This window comes from Callionymus lyra, chromosome 2 (assembly GCF_982586985.1).
Source record: "Callionymus lyra chromosome 2, fCalLyr1.hap1.1, whole genome shotgun sequence".
Taxonomy (NCBI): Eukaryota; Metazoa; Chordata; class Actinopteri; order Syngnathiformes; family Callionymidae; genus Callionymus; species Callionymus lyra.
Window position 1 is genome coordinate 31,874,295 of NC_141819.1, and position 20,505 is coordinate 31,894,799.

At 40.0% G+C, this 20,505-nt stretch overlaps 1 protein-coding gene across 4 annotated transcripts in view; it reads left to right on the forward strand.

The window, feature by feature from the left end:
- Positions 1–20,505, forward strand: part of nfia (nuclear factor I/A) — a 140,433-nt gene that overhangs the window by 25,069 nt on the left and 94,859 nt on the right. The window contains exon 1 of one of the 4 annotated variants that reach the window (XM_087784682.1): positions 13,566–14,488. The exons of the other annotated variants lie outside the window; for them this stretch is intronic. Coding sequence (XP_087640808.1) covers positions 14,462–14,488 — 27 coding nt within the window. The 5' untranslated portion in view covers positions 13,566–14,461. Of the gene's footprint in view, positions 1–13,565; positions 14,489–20,505 lie in introns of those variants that run through there. 4 annotated transcript variants of the gene reach the window in all.

The window sequence follows — 20,505 nt, forward strand, 5'->3', positions numbered from 1 at the left end:
TTATTAATTCTACTACTATGCTCTTGTTTCTCATATAATTGTGTTTAATACTCTTAGGGCTTGTCTAAACCTTCAACCCTTGATCTTAGCCCTACCCCTTCATTTTGCCGTCTCGATTCTTGGCCTTTGACGCTCGTTTCCAGGGACATACAAAGGTGAAGGGCTATGGGATATTTATATATATATTTCCCCAACTGTTTTGAAATATATGATTTAGTGCTGATTTAATTTTGTAGTATTTTAATATTTTATTTATTTATTAGATGTTTTAGTAGATGTTTAGGTATTTTAAATCTTAATTGTTGCCATCAAAATGTATTCAAATGCTTCTCCCTCTTATATAAATATACGTTTAATTGTTTGTTTTTTTCAAAACCTTAACCTTTTTATTACTTCTAAATATATTATTTGTTTATGGCACGTTTGTGTTTCTCTGCTCTTTTTTTAGTCTAATTAATTCATTAAAACAAAGACTGAATCTATAATTAATAATAATTAACTATAGTTATACCTTATCTTGTATCACAAATGTTCCTCTGGAACTCTAAATGAAAACATTACTGAAACATTAGTATTTTTAGGATGAGTAGAAAAAATTATTTAATTAAAAATGTATATATATGTTTCATTAAAACCTATCCGCAAGTTTACGTTCAAAAACGACATACTAATCAGCAGAAATCCAGGTTGACCTGACCATGAAAAACTAATAATGTAAAGTTATTTTTTTTAAAGTAAATAAATAAAATGGATATACTTTAGTTCCGACGCTACTGCAGTTCTGCCTAACACCCAGCAGAGGGAGACATTACACCGCGAATACCAGATGTTAATATTTGCAGTAGCTTTAGGGTCATATGTGAAGACTAAAGACTTGAAATTAATTTGTTGACAGCTATTGAAGACCAATCATTTACACATTAACAGCGACGTGTAGTTAAAGTGTCATCATCCATGCATAGAGGCAGTAAAACTCCACTAGTGGTCCAAGCGACGGCTCGAGAGTTTGTTCCTAAAATGTGCAAAGATAGTGTTGAAACCACAGATCACACGGGGGTGATAGATTCTGCTTTTCATCCGGCATTGTTCAAGAGTCACTTCATTATGTAGTGAAGTGGTTTCATTGGACGTCCAGTAAGATTTGTGATCACTGATATATTTAAGGCTCCAAACATCAGCGGCATCAGACACATAGAGAAAGAGCAGCAGCAGTTCTCACCCTCCTCCCCTGACTCTCAGCCCACTGTCAATGAAGACATTAGAGGGCGAGAGCATCGAGGGGGATTTAAGGGGGAGCGTTACCATCCCAAACTCAAACTCCGGCCCTCTCAGGCCCCCGACAGCAGCACATGTTGTGGGAAGATAGCGGGCAGCCGAGGCACACAAAGGCGGCACCGAGCCCAGCCGGAGCTGGCTGGCACCGGGCCGCCGCCCTCCGCCACCTTGGCACTGTCGGCCCGTGTTAGTCACACCGCGGGGAGACGGGGCCCCGGAGCCTCCCGTCCACCGCCGAGGGCCACAAGAGTGGTAAAGCTCCTCTCTGCTCCACCTCAGGAGATACAGAGAGGAGCCGACAGCACGGGGGCGCTCAATTAAAACGGCATTACAAGTTCGAACCCAACTGTCCGTCAAAGCTGTGACACGCCTCCTCGTTTTGAAAGATCCTCACGTTCATGTCAGCTCGCTTGAGAGTCTTTCTCAAACTGTGTCGCAACCAGGACGCTTTCCTGCCCACACTCCCAAACTGCAGTGAAACTTTTATGAGGGGCCCAAATAAATGAAAAGAAGCCTTCATAAAGTGTCGAAAAATCCATTATGTGGAACAATGTTTTTTCAATTATCTATGACATAATCTTTCTTCCCTTTTCAATTTAAATAAATGCATGTTTCATACAAAAGGCCACACATGAAAATATAGCTTCACTACGAAGAGAAAAAACAGATTTATTTGTGCTCGAGTATTGTAATTGATTTATGTATGTTTTAAAACTTCCTTCAAGACATTGAGTATTAAATGAATGTATATATATTTAGTTTTAAAAACGTTATTTAACGTTTATGTAATTGTATATCCAAAAGATTGTTTCAAATGTGTCCCATTGTCAGTCTAATTGGTCAAAGTTCTACTAGAAGAACTGTAGGTTAGTAAAGAAGAGAGTGCAGACGGGGTGGATAAGGTAGAGGCGTCTGTACAGTGGTCCCTTGTTGACATTTAAAAAAATCCTGCATTTAAACTAAATCTAAAAAAAATGGGGATGTTTAATTTTTCAACATTCAGATACATGTTGAGGGTGTCATCATCCCTCCTTCAACTCTGTTAAAAGAAAAAATCCCCAAATGTCATTTTACACACTCACAAAACAGACATTATTATAATAAAATAAAATAAATAATTATTTCGACAAGTAGATAAACCATTGATACGGTTTAAATCAACATTAATTTGTTCCCCCTTGTTAACAGTGACATGAACCGCTTCCATAATGCTTTGCCGCCCAGTCAACCACTTACAGCTGTCAATTACTTTTGACCACATAGACTTGAAATACAGTATTTTAGAGTCACTAAATAGAGCTCTGTGTTGAAGGGCAACAGAGCTTTCAGAACAAAGAAGCCTTCATAAAGTGTAGAAATAAAGACTTCATGTGGAACAATGTTTTTTCAATTATCTATCACACAATCTTTCTTTTTTTTAACTCAATTTAAATAAATACATGTTTCAAACAAAACACGAAAATATAGCTTCACTACGAAGAGAAAAAACTGATTTATTTGTGCTTGAGTATAGTAATTGATTTATGTATGTTTTAAAACTTCCTTCAAGACATTGAGTATTAAATGAATGAATATATTTTTTGATTTAAAAACGTTATTTAACATTTATGTAATTGTTTATCCAAAAGATTGTTTCAAATGTGTCCCATTGTCAGTCTAATTGGTCAATGTTCTACTAGAAGAACTGTTGGTTAGTGAAGAAAAGATTGCAGAAGCCTTCTCGGTAACAGTGACCTGAACCGCTTCCATAATGCTTTGCCGCCCAGTCCACCACTTACAGCTGTCAATCACTTTTGACAACATACTTGAAATACAGTATTTTAGAGTCACTAAATAGAGCTCTGTGTTGAAGGGCATCATGGGAATTCACAGTCTCACCAAGTTCTGTTGTTGTGTTAAAGTTCATCTGCTGTTCAAATAAACATCAATTTATACCAGTAAAGAAAATGCAAACCGGGGGCCAAATGGCCGGTTAAAATCAATGAACGTGGTCCGTGAGCTGGTGAGTTTCAAATCACAGCGAAGGCAGGTCAAGGTTCATGTTGATTCTACTCTCGAGTCAACTGTTGTTGAAGTGACAGAGGTTGTGTGTCCTTGGTCTTAAGTGGTTTGAGAATCACTTCCTCACACGAGTCATGTGATCCTGGCTTTTCTTCTTCCTCGAGTAGCTCGGATCACGACTTCTTCTATGTGGAAAACGTGGAAAGAGACAGTTTACGGCGAAGTCTCGGTCATGGTTCCGTCTTTCAGCTGTAATTAAAGCTGCGCTCTGATTGGTTCCCTGACACACATGCTTGTCTGGGTGTGTGTGTGTGTGTGTCTCCAGCTGTGTGTTTCTCAGGTAAACAGCTGTCAGGTCTCCTCTGTTCTTCTCATATTGTGTTACTGCACATCTGTTTGTCTTTGTGTGCGTTTCCAGCCTTGTTATCGCGCCGCTGGTTGTGTTCAGGTGAATTCTCTCCATTATAAACACAACGAGGCGATTAAAGCATCTGTCCGTCAGCCGCCGTCACTTCATCAGCACCGGAGGAGACTCTGGCTTTTCTTCCGCCGGATAATGGAGCGCTGTCTGCCGGAGAAGGAACGCAGCAACATACAAACCAACGCACAATTACAGCAGCATCTTGATTCATGCTTCCGTAATTGCTGGTAATTAAAATGTGTTTTTCTATTGAGGGTTAAAAACAAACCCATTTTGGGAATGTGGAAAACCAGATTCTTTCAATTGCTCCAATGCAAAAAAAAGAAAAGAAAAGAAAAGAAGAAAAGTCTCGCCAAGAGCAGGAAAATTAGCTTTTTTAATTTTCAAGTTGACATCCAGCGGATATAGTTGCTTGTTGATTATTTTCTTTAAAAAAGTCAGCACAGATACCACCAATAATAATGAATACATGCCAATATAAATAAAATATGTTGTATATTAACACGGTATAATTCTATTTTTATATAATAAACTATAGAAGAAATGATGTTGGGAATTCAAAGTAAAGTAATTGTTTTTTTTAAACAAGTAGTTGATAAAAGAACATGTTTAAAATGAACTAGAAATACATTTTTAAAGTAAGTGAATGACTGATTAAATGAAATTACAGAATATTGTAACACGTGTAAAAATGAGGTGAATAAACTAATGTTTCAAGTTTAAAAATGTTTCTTTTTTTTATGTTAACCATTATTTACCTTTTTCTGATAATATAATATGACATATGTAATATCAATATTTTGTACACTAAACCAATAGATGATATTGAAAGCGAAACCATGATTCAATCAGTTGTTGAATAAAAACATTAAGTCAAACACGATGAGAAATATTTCATTATGTTGCTGAGACACAATTATGGAGATAAACGATCGGAGTAAAAAGCTGCATTTGAAGATATTTGGCGGCTCCTCCGAGTTTGTTTGGCTGCTGAGCTGGACCCGAGCCAGCAGGAGGAACACGGAGGGGGTCTGGGTGGAGGGCCGGGGAGGGGGTCCGGCTCTGCTGACAGCTTGTCTTGGTTCCTCCTCATGTCGCCTGCAGGCTTCCGTCGTCTTCTCCCATGTGTGTGAGGACACTAGTCTGGGTCTCACCAGCCCCTCGTTGATGATCAGTCCAGGTCTGTACGGATCTTGGATGAACCGCTGACTCGACTCGCCTCCGCTGAGGGTCTCGACCCAGTCAGGACCGGTGCTGCGTTCACTGTCACCTTCAACTGTATTCTGCTGAGTTGATTGTTTTCTTTCTTTTCGTCAAAAAAACTGAAGAAAGTGAAAATGCTTCAGGATAAAATATAGATCCAATCAGAGGTGTAAGCAAATATGGAATATTCTTTTCACAATCTGTATCAATATTCAAAAGAACTTTATTTTTCCATTTTTTATCATAGTTCTTTTAAGTAAAGTAAAAGTATTATTTTATTATTTTAAATGTTTGCAATAAACATGCAAACATTGACAGTTTTTTTAATTTTATTTTTGTGTTGCAAATAAACATTGGGTCGCTAGATGGCAGCAGTCATTACTTCCTCAAAGGAACAATGAAATTCCACAAGATCCCGGTGATGACTGAGGACGAGAGGATACAGTCGACTCCAGCAGTTTTTAAAGCTGATGTTTGGACATATTTTGGTTTTAAAACATAGGAAAGTAGTCACGACTTCGTCAAGAGTCATGTAGACTGTAAATTCTGCAACACCAGAGTCAAGTACTCAGACAATACTACAAATATATACTTCCTACAGTATCACAATATATCGTATCGTAGACCCTGTATCGCAAAAAGCATCATTCGATTCTTGTCAAAACACACCTTACCTGAATTGGACAGAAAGGCAGTCAAGTAAAAAAAGCTATTGTGAAAATAAGTCACACACACCTCTAAGTCTGAGGCCATGGTTCTCAATAGAAAACCAAGTCGGTTCATGTCTTCGGTGGAACAGGTTTGGACCTTCAAGAGAAGACTCTCTTGTCAAACGGTGACTTAAATCTCATCTCAGCTGGAGGACGAGAGTCAACAGAACACGGACCCGGGTCTAAATCAGGCTCAGTCAGAGGTGGAAAACAAAAAAGAGTGGAGCCGTCGTGACCATGTTGGCAGGAAGAGGCTCTCTGTGAGCGGACTTAAGATTCTCGTGGTGGTGCTGTTCTCAATAATATTGTGTGATGGCATATGTCTCTCCCTCTCTTTCTCGCTCGCTCACACGTTGGCTCATCAATGAAAGTCGGTCAGAAGGTGGGGGGTTCCGGCCTCTCCCCGTGTACTGCCAGACCATCTGTTCCTCCTGCATCGCTCTCACTGCACAACTGCCTTCCTGTTTCATCCTCCTCTTCTCTCTCACACACACACACACACACACACACACACACACACACACACACACACACACACACACACACACACACACACACACACACACACACTGGTCCTGCTCTCCAGGCTTTGAAAAAGATGAGCTTGATACTGTTGAATCGAGAGACTTTACAGTAGAACCGAACCCGAAACCAGAGAAAGACTGTAACGTTAAGGAAACTGCTTTATTCATATTCACACTAGAGGGATTTCAAAGTTTAGAAAAATATTGTTATTGAATTAGTTTTTGATTCATTCTTTGACTTTATCGACTAGATTTTCTGTTTCATACGTTTCTTTAACAACAATTATTTGTTTTATTACATTACACGAAACGTTTTTGTCTCTGCCTAGAGTACGAAAGAATACAAACGTGAGGTTTATACATAAATTAATCAATTCAAAATATAGTAAACACAGAGGGAGAGAAAGATCAGAAACATGTAAATGTTTAACAAAAATATGCTCTGCTGTTTCCACACACGTCGAACCTCATTAGCACATTAATGCTAACCTTCGATAGATGGTTTGATAGAACACGAGCGTCGACAGTCCTGCTCAAGGGCGCCGTGACTCACTTCATTCAAATATTTTCTTATCAAATCAGAAAACTTTCTTAAAAGGGAAAACGACCTTCAGTTTTCTAAGGGCTGCGGCAGATAACCAGAGGGTGATTCCCAGACATGTGACGTGTCCAATGCATTCTTCAACGTGTAAGAGATTTGTGAGGAATCTAACCAGAAACTCTAGCTGCTGTTGTGCTTTTAGTGAGTGTATTACTGAGGCTGCCACCAGTGGAAATGTTTTTAATAAAATCTTATTAAGTCTGTAAGTTTGGGACACTCTTATGTAGTAGAAGCTGTAGAAGAAGATGTGTGGCCGTGGGTTCTGATACATTCCTGCGCTAGAGTGCAGGTACGCGTCTCTACTACGTTCTGGATCTTAACTGAAAAGCCGTTCCCGAAATCTCAAAAGTTTTGAACAATTTGTCCCTCGTGTTCTGTCGTCCTCCATCCTCATCTTCTCCCTCGCTCCGTGTCTGCTGTACTGAGCTGTCTCAGAGACTTGGTTCCGGGCCTGGATCTGTTTTGGCTTTTCTCCAGACTGGCAGCAGCTCAGTGGGAGCAGGTGGAGCCCCCATCCCCCCAGTACACACACACAACCACACTCTCACACACACACACACACACACTCGACACACACTTGCCGAGGTCCTGCTTATTTTGTTGTTGTTGTTTTTGGCCCAAACCAGCACCGACATCAGCCTGTCTCCATGGTGACGTCCATTTTTTGTTGAGGCTCCGCTCCGCGTCGGATTGGTCGGCTGTTTTTAAGTGTAGTGGGATGCTCTCACATCCTATAATAACCTGAACTCGAGCAGTTTTCCCTCCTGAATCTTAACTTCTATCAATAGTCTTCCTTCTGCTCTCTTCTCTCTTGACAAGTTGCTCAACAGAAATATGTGTCTTTACACCTCACACTTTATTTTTCATTACTTTATTGTAGACTTTACTTTGTTTTAATATTTATCTCTATAGTCAGTGTTTTTTTATTTTTACATATTTGTGATGAAATATTATAGATTTTTTTTACATTACAACCTAACTAAAGATAACACTTTGTTGACAATATGGTTGATTTAATTATTTTTCCTTTTTACAAATTAAACCCTAAAAACGCAAACATAAAGAAAAATACAGTAAGTAATGCATGAAGTATTAAAAAGATCGATATGTATTTAAATATAATATAATTTAAAATATATATTTATCTCTGTCAGAGCATTGAAACAGGTTAATGAATAAATGAAAATGTCAAATGTTTAAAAAATCTGCCTGCAGTTTTTACTTCGTCCTCCCGAGGGCGTCTCAGGCTGAATGTCGATGATGTCACTAAACGGAATTAGAGCTTCAGGTCACATGGAGTCAAGAGTTAGATTTCTTTGACAATTTTCTGTACGATAATGTTATTGACAAACATTCCTGTCTGTTTGTGTTTCATTTCAATCATTTAATTATTGCGTTATCTAACACTTTGACACATTTCTCAACTCATCCCCTCATTTTAAGTAATAAATGTGATAGTTTGACTTGATCTCTCACTGTTGTCATTTATAATAATGATTCATAACAGAATTAAAACTTTCTAATCTGACACAGTAGCATCGCAGATTAGCTCCAAATCCGACTTTCATCCATTAATCTGATTTACTATCACGTGATCTTGAATTTATTGTTGCAACTACTTTTAATCTCTTAATTTGATTAACTCCCAACATGCTTGATTTTTAATCCTGAAAGAATAATGCATTTGAATAATCCTCATGTTCACTTTCATTTTATCTATCTATCTTAATGTGGCCCTTATCTTTCATTTTCCTTTTATTGTTGTATAATATTGTTCCTAATGACAATTTAACCTTATATTGTTGTTTGTTAAAGTCATAATAGAGTCTGTTTCATCTCCAGATCCCCGACTTCATAATCCTTCTGATCACTTAAGGATGTCAATACAATTGATTTAATATATTAACATTTTGTATGTTCTTATTTTGATTTTGTATTAAAATAATCTATATGATAACGTCAAAACCTTTTAGAGTTTGATTTTAAATTTTAAGTTGTGTCTTGTTAAATCACAATATGCAGTAATATGTATGTATTTATGTATGTTTTAATCAGAATTGTGATCTTAATGACAGAAAATTACATAATCCATACATTATCATTTCAACATTTTTTACCTCCCTATTATTCTATAATATTATAATTAAACGTTTTAATCTGATATCTCTTCTAAATGTTTATTTTATTCCCTCATTTTAACTTGTTGCAATATAATCCTGAAGTTCTATTGAAATGTTTATGTGGTTCATCTCCTGATTTTTGCATTTTATTATGACATCGTAGTCTCATCCTTTACTTTATTAGACCGAAATCTTACATTTTATTTTTCATGTTTCAATGTTTCTTCTTACAAATGTGAACCTGATAATATAAAGTTTAAAGCTTGTTTGACCTTCAAACATGTGCGGTTGAGATGATTCTTCTTGTCCTCTCAGAGCAACATCAGGGCTGCTGGGGTCACGTGACGCCTCCTTCCCACCTACACCCCGACATCCGACCTAATCTCAGCATAAATGTCAGCTAAAGTTCAGCAGTGAGCCGTTCTCCCTGCAGCCCGGCGAGAAGTCGAGTAAATCCGTGATTACACATTAAGATTATTGATCATAATCAAAAGCCCAATTTAATTGCCGTAATCTAATGAGCTTCTCTTTGTCTTGACCTTGGTTGTTTAGCCGGCTAATAACGTGCAGCCAGATCCCGGGGAAGTAAATCTGCAGATTGTCTTGTTAAATCACACCGGCTGTCCGTCTATTAACATAAAAGCTTCTCTTCATTAACCTCCGACGACTCGGAACCTGCAGACGCAGGAACCGTCCGGGTCGGCAAATTTATTTAGAAAGAGCTTTTAACAAACAGATGATTCACTAGACAAACTTCTGCGTTTTAATTCAACCGACGTTTTAATTAAAGTTTTAATTGAAAAGCGCCTGGTTTTAGAGTGGACTGAGAAGTTGTCAAATAAAAAAAACTTGAATATCAAAGATATGATATATGTCGGTGTAGAGTCTTCTGTGGAGATTCAGGTAATTATCTTAAGAAGTCGTACAATTACGAGATAAGGAGTCACTAATCTGGAGGTTTTATTTTAGGCCACATTATTTTATACATAATTTTATATTGATGTTAGAAACTAGTGGAGAATCATAGTCTGCATCTTTCAAAAAATAATATGACGTTTATGTGCAATAGAAGTTTGACCACGGTATCTCGGTTGTGATTGGCCGAAAGTTCAGAGTTCAACACAGAAGAAAGACGTTCTGTGAATCAAATACAAATGATAAACAAATCAGCTACGAAAACTCACTGAACGTGTGATAAAAGTCACAATAAAGTAGTCGTTACAAGAGCCTTTCGGAAACCCATAGCTTAGGTATTGATCTCCTGTTCAAGAGTGAAGAACCAAGAATGACATCCCATCAGTCAAGCAGATCAAACGATAGCATTATTAATAACAGAAAGACCCCAAATTTACTACATGGTCCATTAACATTTCCCTAAGATTGTGAAAATCTATGGACAAATAAAATGTTTTCCATTCTTTAAGCACCGTTGTAGGCAGAACTTAAGCACCTTCAGTGTTTCCAAAGTATTGGTTCAGAACGGGTATTGTATAAAAAAGTAAAGAACACTTTATAGATGACTATTTAAATGACTGAAAAAAGTTGTATTTGTAGAAGAAAAACATTGTAAAAAACTTCAAAAAGCAGTCATTGAGACAAAACCTTTAATTAAAGTAGAACTGTCGTCAAGACAAAGCAAAGGTACTACCAAAACCAGAGATTGTCCCGACCAAGACTTGGACCAGATGGTTTGGACGTGCAGGTCCAAGACAGACCAGTCATGACCAAGACTTTTCCTGATCTATACTGAGACAAAAAAAATCTACACACCAGATTTAGACAATAACTCTTCGTGGAGTCGTCTATAAGGAGGCGCTCATTGTGGCACAAAACAACTATTCAGCTTTAGAACCTGAGGCCAGACCATCAACTTCCCAGACAGAGACTCATTAGTAGAAGTTTCAGTCATGACTCATCAAAATAAAACCAAAATGTTACAAGTGTGGTGATGAGGTGGTAAACTATGAGGGCCATGTTTCTTCTGGGACCACTGTTGTCTTATTCCATTAATGATCATCGAACCTTCTCCGAGCTGATGACTGATCTGCACCCCAACATTGTTTTAGTTCATTTTATCATATTCTAGAACGTGATACCACAAATAAACTTTTTTTTTAGGTCCAAAACGGGTTGAGACAGTTTTAGCAAGTATATGTTCAGAATCAATAGTGCTCGTGAACAGCATCCCTGATGTAGAAATGACAGATAAAACATGAAATTAACTGTATTATTAGATTGAACATGCACATTAGCAGCAAATGGAGTAACAAGACGATTAAAAAAGAACTTCAGATTATGTGATTAAAAGTCTAAATCTAAACATGGGAATTAAAATTCATTTTTCGCTGTTTGCTATCAAAGATTGTTCTCATGACGTTAGAAAGTTCTCTTGTCAAAAACATGTCTAGCCAGGGTTCTAGTAATTGAGCCTCAGCGCGTAATAGTGTTAAATTACATTTTTGGAACCTGATTTTCAAATTTAGCCCGTTTCATTACGCGTGTCACGTGACTTAATCAAATACATCCACGTGATTATGAATTAGAAGATATAATTGGGTGTGAAATTAGCATTTTGATGGACGACCCGGGTCAAGTCCGGCACTGCAGTTCTGAATCCTCCATAGAATTTCTTAGACTATCCTCGGGGCCAAACCGTATACAAACAACTGTTTACCATTTCATCACTTTGAAAGCATCTTTATGGAGTCGCTGCATTTAGTTTAGAAGTTATTTTTCATGAATAGAAAATAAAAGGTTAGATGTTGTGTGGCGTCTGAGAGTTGTGGGTCATTGTGCGACTGAGTCCAGTCATGCAGCAGCACCGTCAGAGGAGACACAAAATGAAGATTTGACTGTGTGGTTCCTAGAGACGTTTTATCGCCTATAATGGTTATTTCATTGTCCTGTTTAATCTTCTGTCTGCCTGATGTTTCTGACGCTGTTTATAAGGCAGATTTATATTCGGCTTTAGTGCTGAGGTCGACGGTTTCAGGCTCGGACCGTCACTGTGTTCAGACAGTTAGTGTGTTATTGTTGTGGTGATTTAATGTGACACGATTCCACTGATATCATAACAGTTTGTAATCTGAGCCGCTGTCTTGAATGGAGCCATTAGCTCGATGTTTGGTTTGTGTACATCCTGTCGACCTACACTGGGATATTGTCGTCTGAACGACACAATACTGCATTGTTCTTTGATACTCTACACTGTGTACACGATATATAACATGAGCAATTAAATTTAAACAATATAGACTGTGACTGTTGTGACGGTCAAGCCGGAGAACAGACGGGGCCAAGAAAATGAGCCTTATTACCCAAAGAAAACTAAAATAAAAATGAAAATCTTTAAGAATATAAAGGTTTAACTATCTTATTTTGTTCCAAGTTACCAGAAATGAGTCATTTTGCATGATCAAGTTTTACATCTATATTAGAAACACATAATTATTTATAATTTTATATACAGCATAAATATCTACTTATTGCATCCAACGTGGAGGTTTGGCTATTTTCACTCAGACTTCCTTGTTCAGTTTCTACTTGGTTTTGATAGTTAGCCGGGGAAAAAAAACTGACAAATCAAAATGGAAAATAAAATCTAAAATGCTAGGAGTTTAATTATTATAAAAATAAACTAAAAATGTTTTCATTGTCTGTTCATAGAAATACGTTTTTGTATATATACAGTGTATGACAAATTATAAATCAGATAATGAAGTTTTTTCTATATTAAAATAATTAAATAAATGTATGTATACATACTGTATGTATAGGGAAACAAAAAGAGATTAAACTCAAATTTAAAAAAATAAATTTTGCGTGATCATTTTTATAGCCTCAGTCTGACCTCTATGGGGCCAAGAGAATTCTGTGAAAAGGGGTCACATGTGGCCCCCAGACCGCGACCAGTTCAGATCTCCACTGTATCATCAAACCCGTGATCGACTGTTCATCCGATCATTCGTATTTACCAAAGGTTTATCGTGAAGTCAGTCATGTTGAAATGTGGATCCGGGAAGCTTCTTGGATCAATCTAGAGGGCGCTGTTTGTCCACCTCTACTTGAGGGGGGGCAGAAGTTGCAACACCTGTAGAGAGGAGAGTGGAGGGTCGCTGACCTGCAGGAGGTTGAATCTGGTGACCGTCCGAGTGACTGTGAATGTGTCTCTTAAAGTCACGCAGCTTTCAATATTAATTCAAAGTACGGCTTTATTATCTCCTTTTAAAGACTTAAAAACATGTTTTCTACTGACAGCGTCTTTTAATGCGTCAACAGATGATGCGTTCAATTGTTATGACGACTTTAAACTGTTTAAATGTCGCGTTAAATATTGATTTAATTTCAGTCTTATTATAAAGCAGATGTGTAATAAAATCGTTGTTTGTCACGACATTAAATCTCATTTCAAGTTCACTAAAAAATAAAGGAGAGGAGGTTCGTGGCTCAGAGTGAGAGTCAAAAAAAGTCCAGTCTAGAACCGAGCCTCGGTGGTTCCGCGCAGGACTCAGACTCCGCGGGTCCAAGTCTTCCTCGCGCATGGATCGATCAACTGATCGGTTCCATCCGCGGATCAAACGCGCTCGCGCTCCGCCGCAGCGGCATCAACCTCCTCGCGCAACCGGAATCGATCTTTTTTCCTTCTTTCTTTTTTTTTTGGGTTGTTGTTAATCTGATCGATAATCGCAGCCAGTGATCGGTGCGGGGCTCGGCGGGGTCAGCGGGCGCAGAGACGCGGCCACGCGGGGACAGAGGAGCCGGTGCAGGAGCCGGAGGTGCCGGTGCTGGTTGGAGGAGCGAGAGGAGGTGGCGCTCCGGGACACTCTCTCTCTCTATCCTCCCTCTCTCCTGCTCCTGCCTGAGATAAATTAACGGAAAGCAGCTGTCGGTTGTTTCAGAGGCGAGGCGGCCGTCTGGCAGCTCAGGGATCTCGTTTTTTGGGGCTTTTTTTTTACTTTTACCTTCCGAAGCCCGACCGGTTGTTTCTTTCCCCGGGACCAGCTCTGCAGCAGCAGCAGCAGCAGCAGCACCGCCCCTCTGCACCGAGGCTCCGCACTGCTGCGCGGCCGGACACAGCGCACTGCAACTCGGCTGGACATGTTGGCAGCACCCGCGGAACCTCTCGGATCTTTGGCGCCTTGAAAATGCAGTTTTTTTCCGGGAGATTCGCACCAGCAGCCGCCCCCAGCAGCGAGTCCACACCGGGCTCCCCTTTGAAGTGAATCCTCCACTTTTTTCTTTTTTTTTTTCTATCGTTCTTTCTATTGACTTTGTTTTTTTTTTGCCGGAGATGATCGAGTCCGGGTTGAAAGTTGTGCGCTCCCCGGTGGAGGGCCTCTAACAGGTCCGGACAGTTCATGTAACCCGAGGCGGGGTCAAAGATCAGCTCTGGTTGGAAATGTGAAAGCGAAGGGGGCAAAAGGAGGGCTGCATTTCCCCCTCTTACCACTGTCTCTCTTTCTTTTTTCTGTTCTTTCCCTTTTTTTTTTCTTCTTCACATACACACCGAGACATCGCGCGCACGCACGCGTGCACACACAGACTGGAGTTGCACTCGCACACAAACACACACACCCCTTCCAGATCTAAGATTAGATCCAACAGATATGTATTCTCCGCTATGTCTAACACAGGTGAGTGCGCCTTTTTCAAACTTTTTTTTTAAAGAAGCCTTAACAACTGTTTTCTTGCAGCGGTATCCTCGAGTTCCGATAGACGGTAGTCACTCACTTCCATAGACTCCTCCTGGAGTTCTGGCCGAACTTTGCAGCCTCGGTTCTGACACACTTTGAAGCTGCAGCACATGGCGCCTCCGGAGGAAAAAAAAGTTAGAATCCAAAATAAAAACCAAAATGACAGCATGTCAGCAGGTCGCGGACAGTCTTTCCTTTTTTTTATTTTCCACTTGTGACTAATTTCTAAACAAGTGGATCCTGGAGTTGCGCGACCGAGCCGCTGCGGTGACGATACCCGGCGTCCGTGAACACAACCCGGGCTGCGAGCGGAGGAAGCTCCGCTGCTGCTGCGAATCTCCCCCGCGCCAATTTCTTTTTTTTAAACAATTTACTAGCGAATCTTACCGCAAATATAAACGTGTGCAACTGTAATTAAGAAAATCGAATGGTTTTTAAGTTCCTCTTACACCCCGAAAAAAAAAAGTTTCCATCTGTGCTTTTTCCTGCTGCGGTGAGGCGTTCAAGTGCAGCTGTGGAAGTTTATATACGGGGAGGGAAAAATGGCAAATTAGTAGGATAATAACACGTGTCGCTTTCGTTTCTTCAACCAGTTGCGGTTTGTTTTCTGCTCTGTTTGATTTGAATTCGATATTAATAGTTTCCTTCTGCTGGAGTGCGGGCCTCACTCAGGCCTGGCACACAAATCCACGTCTCTTGCAGCCAAAAAAACGTAGGATTGTGCCAGAGGTGACCTGAGGTGACAGCTCACTTGCAACACCTCCACAAATATCTCGTGCCAAAATATTCCTTTGCAGAAAAAAAATAATCATATGAATTAATATCCCCGGGATTTATATGTAAATGCTCTTTAAATGTGTTCACAGGGTTAAAGGTTAAACAGGATTAGAGGGCTTTTCGGAGGCTGACCTCATGCAGAGTTTGGCTGCAGATTTTTTATTTCTGTTTTTCTGGATTCATCCTTGTCTTGGGAAATTATTTCCAGCTGTTTTCCAATAACCATGAAATAATTCACATGAAAAATATATTTCGTCATTAAAAAGTAAAATGAAAACATTTAAAATGTACTTCAGCAAATGATCTAAAAATGTGTCGTGTATTAGCTGAATAAAATCACTGCCGTATTTATTTATAATCCGAAGCTGCGTTCAATCCCAAATTTATCCCCGAAAAGAAAAAAAAAAGAGCTTGGCATGTGGATTTAAAGCTTTTTGTCAGACGTGTTTGAGGACGACGTGAGTGTCTGTAACTGGATGAACAAACACCAGATTAACGTTTAATCAGATTATCAGACAGCAAAACCAACAATCAGACCTAAGCGTCTCATCGATTCGACTTGACGGATCATCAGGATTGTATTTAAAGTGTTGTACTTGTTTATATATAAACCTTATTAAATGTATATAATTCAGCAAAAAATATATCGAGTGGAATTTATAAAAACAGCTACAATACATGTTGGAACATTTATGACGGTGTTATGTTAGAAATTTTATTTAGACTGAAATTGAATTTTAATTTCATTTTAAGGCCCTTTTCTTAAATGACTATTTAACTCTGTTTTTCTACACTTCTTTTTAAAGTCCATCCTTCAGGGGGCGCTGTTTAAAGGTGGTTTTGTTCAGAGTTAGCAGTAAACACGTTTGATAGCTAATTGTTTTTTTTAATTTTATTTAAAAGTGAAATTTCTTTGTGAAAAATTGTATTAATGTTTTCGTTGCATAAAATCGTCAAATTCTTGTTGAAGAAGCTTTTAAAATTAACGGGGGGGAAAAATCCAGAATTAAAAAAATATTTATACGAGTTGTTTATACTTCAAGGGTTAGTTGTTATTTGAAATGGAGGTCAGGTTCGTATTTGGGGCGCAGTGGGCCCTAAAGAGTCAGAGTCTGGCCCTGAGCTCGTTGGCTGTTTATAGTGGCGTTTGGTAGCCGAGGTTCTCCAAGGTTTCTCCTCTCCTGGCGTTCAAATCTCAGCGGGCCTCACCGCCGAGTACCCCGATAATTCCCCGAGTGGGCCGGTGTGGGTGCGAGTGGCCGAGCGGGGATTAGCATTATTGCTGGTCTAAATGACTGTTATTCATGGGGTTGTTGTTACAGGCTTGTTACCCGGAGCCCATTACATCTGTCACCGAGGTGCAGCAGGGGAACGTGTAAGCCGCCGTCCGGCCCTCGCAGGTTTAGAAACGCTTGTTTCCTCAGAGGGAACGAGCTGAAAGAAAGAGTGACCCTGGAATAGACGGGAGAAGAAAGGCAGAACCCCGGGGAGCCGACTCACACGTCGGTCTCAGGCAGGGACCAGCAGCCAGTCGGCCTTTTTCTGCCCCAAATCTTCCCATTACACCGAAAAACACCTTCATCCTAATAATTGACCCTGACGTTTAATTTTAATTCAATATAAATTTGCCAAATGATTTAATTTGTCCAGAAGAAAAAGCAGCATAAACGAGAGGTTTTCTCAAAAAAAAGAATTAGGAAAAAATTCTCTTTTATCACCAAGATAAGTGGAATGAATCAACGTGATTTAAATATATTTATTTAAGATGTAATTATATAATTTTATATAAAGAGTTGGCTAATTTGTACAAAAAAAAACAATTTTTTTAGCTTTAAATTTGAATTCATGTTCCATGTTTTGATGAAGACAAGCTGTCAATCAATTTGCCCGTTGAGTCGAACACGTTTCGATCTCCCTCATGTTGGTCACATGACCTGATTCAAGCTTGTTTAAAAAACAAACAAAAAACGATTTTATGTTCATCATCTCACACACACACATTTGCACACGTCGACCACTTGAAATTGACACACACGTTTACTGCCAAACAAACAGAAAATCTCTTACACGTTTGTTTTTATTGACACACGTCTTGATCAAACACACAAACAAGCGTGCGTGGTTGAACAACATGCAAACACAAGGACTCGTTTTTTTCTCGGATACACACAGCTCGCACACACACACACAAAAACATTCTCACTAATCGACCATTTAACTTCCTTCAAACACACAAATATAAACACACATCTTCACATTCCAACACAAACACATTTCAGACACACACAAACCCAGATGGTGGCTCTACACCTGTGTGCCTGTGAGGTGGTGGACATGAAAGAAACCCAGAACCTCCCAAACTTTCTCTCCCGAACCCGACATAAGATCAGACTCCCGTCGTCTCGCGCTCCTTCATTTTCCTGACACAATTGGAGAAACAGGATTATTGTGTTTGGAGACTGGTTTCAGGGAAAAGCGAGGGAAGGCGAGGGAGAACAAGAGGGATTATCTCGCCCCGCTGGCAGAAAACCCCCTGTTTTGGGGCCGAATATGAGAGCGAGTGACTTGTTAAGTGGGATTTTGTTAGCAGTGGAAAGACAGAGTGTGAAAACGACGACGTGAGCGGGTCAGGAAGCTGAAAACGCTGGGCTGGCCAGGAATGTTGGAATGTAGTTCCAACGAACTTCCAGAGCTGCAGATCCACTCCGGAATGTGTGTGTGTGTGTGTGTGTGTGTGTGTGTGAGGAGCTCGAACACATCATCTGTCCACAAAGTCCTAATAACCGCCCGAGGACTGCAGCTAGAAACGCATCTCGCTCGGAACAGAAACGGCAGATAACAAAAGGCGGCGTTCTGGGCCGTTCCTGGAGTGAGATTTCAGAGTCGAAGAAGCGGCTGCAGGTTTGGCTGCAGAGCTGCTGGAGGCGCTTTTGGAGACAAACCCGTTCGCCTGGACCGTCTCCAAGAAGAAACAATGTGCTGTATTCAGACCCTCCACGAGGGAGGGTGAACAATGTTATAGAGAGCAGGGGAGGAAAGAAAAAAAAAAAAGAAGCGCTGCAGCTGGCGTTCTAACGCACGGCCTGTAGATACGGTTTCCTCGTCAGCGCGGGAGCGAAGGTTCGGATCCGAGCAAGAAGGTCTGACACCGACCGCGAGAACTTCCTGCATTTTTTACAATATTTAACCCAAATCCTCACCCCGACCAGAGAGGCGCTTAAAACGCAGTCAAAGTTCAAACGTTGAAAAGATCCCGCCAACGAGAGCGGCGTCGTCTTCGCTCACCGTGAAAACTCACCGAGAGGAATCACGTTCTCATTAGACCACTTTCATGTGCGGCTCCAAAACAAAGCCTCATTAGACTCTCCTTCGTCGTAGGAACCAGACCGCCTGGTCCCTGCAAACACAGAGGAGCTGGATATTGTCCTCTTTAGAAACAACTTTATTACAAAAGAAAGTAATGCTTTGAATGCTGAATTCAAAGGATCCGTGATCTTGGTAATCCTGAGATGAAAATATATCTTAATGTTTGGAATATTAATTATTATTTTTCTTTATTATTATGTTATACTAGCAATTAACAAACATTTTTAAACGTTCATTCCAAGTTGAATTTAATTAATTTAAAGCATTCATTTAATAAGATCTTGGTTTATTTTATTATTAAACCATGAGGTGCCACTTTGAAATGAATACCAAAAAACATGTATTTTCCCACTTATTTGTTCAGTGAAAACTGTTTATTTCGCATCAAATGAGCCAAATCCAGTCCTCAAAGTAATTTTGTGGCCCGTTAAAGATTTAAACACAAATATTTGGCTTTAAGTTAATTTATTTTCTTCTCTTGGATGGTCGTCCATTCACACCACAACAGTCCTCCCCTATTAATATTAATAAATGTTATTTATTAATTAAATGTATGTAGTAAATGTTTTTGAATCATTAAAGACTTCAATGCATCTACTGTAATTAAGGCCAACTATGTCGAAAGTATCACAGACAAGCACAAAAATCCCTTATGTTACGCTTGTTGTTAGTTTATTTCCTGTTGAGAGATCTGTCCAGGTCGTCTCCACGCTCTCACCCCAGGTAGCTTGGAAAGACTCCAGTTTATGTCTCTGTAAAAAAAAGGGAAGACAGATTGTAGTCACAGGTAAAGCAAACAACTCTTTGAGAACTTTTATTTGAGTTATTAACCTTTTTTAAATCCCTAAAGTGCCAGCAGGATGTGTTCGATCTTTGGCTAGAGGAGTTCTTTATTTATACCTTGAGGTTGTCGGCAAGAAAAGAGGACGTCATCCCCCCTCCCCGATGAGACCCCAGTTGTTCCATCTCTACTCGACTCAGAAACCCTCCGAGGGGTTCAATCCCAATAAGAAATCTTCTGTGTCTTTGTTTTTTTTTTCAGTCTGACGTTTGTCTGATTTGTTGCCTTCGTTGTTTCCTGTCGGCCTGAAACGTGTTGTTTTTTTCCTCGCCGTGCTCTCGCTCGCTGCCGCGTCTGTGTTTAGATGGACACAATGAAAATGAGGGGTTTGGCCTGAGCTCGGCCGCAGATGTCCCGAAAACAACTGCAGAGAAAGCGGGCGGTGAAAGAGAGAGGAAAAGGGATCCGGTCATGATTAAGGGGCTCATTGATTTGTGTATATATTTAAAGCTGACACCTCAATCTAAACCGACCTTTGATTAAAAACCTGGACGTGGTTCAGTTCTCTCGCTCTCTGCCAAAACCTATTCCAAAGAACATTTGTATCTCGTTATGGAGGCTGTCCGTCTTTGTATTTTTAGCTGAGTGGCTTTTTTTCGCGGCTGCTTTTCTGGTCGCAGGTGTAACCGACGGGGAAACGACTTCATAACCGACTCTGCGCCCCCAAAAGCCAAAAAGCCACATCAGGCGTTGGTTGCACTCCTTCCATCCTCCACATGTCAGCTGCTGGTGAGCGTCGGTGTTTGTCCTGAGGTGTTGGGTTGGTTTGGGTTTTTTTTTTTCAAATGCTGGCAGGGAACCAACGACCCACATTCCTGCCAGCGAGGCGAGAACCAGGCCAGACCGCCTCGGGTCGACACTGAAGGGTCTGTGCTGGCGCCGAGATGCGGCTGCCACATGAATCTGAGAGGGAAAACACACAGCGAAACACAGGGAAGACAGCAGTTTGGAACCCAATTGTATCCTCAGAATG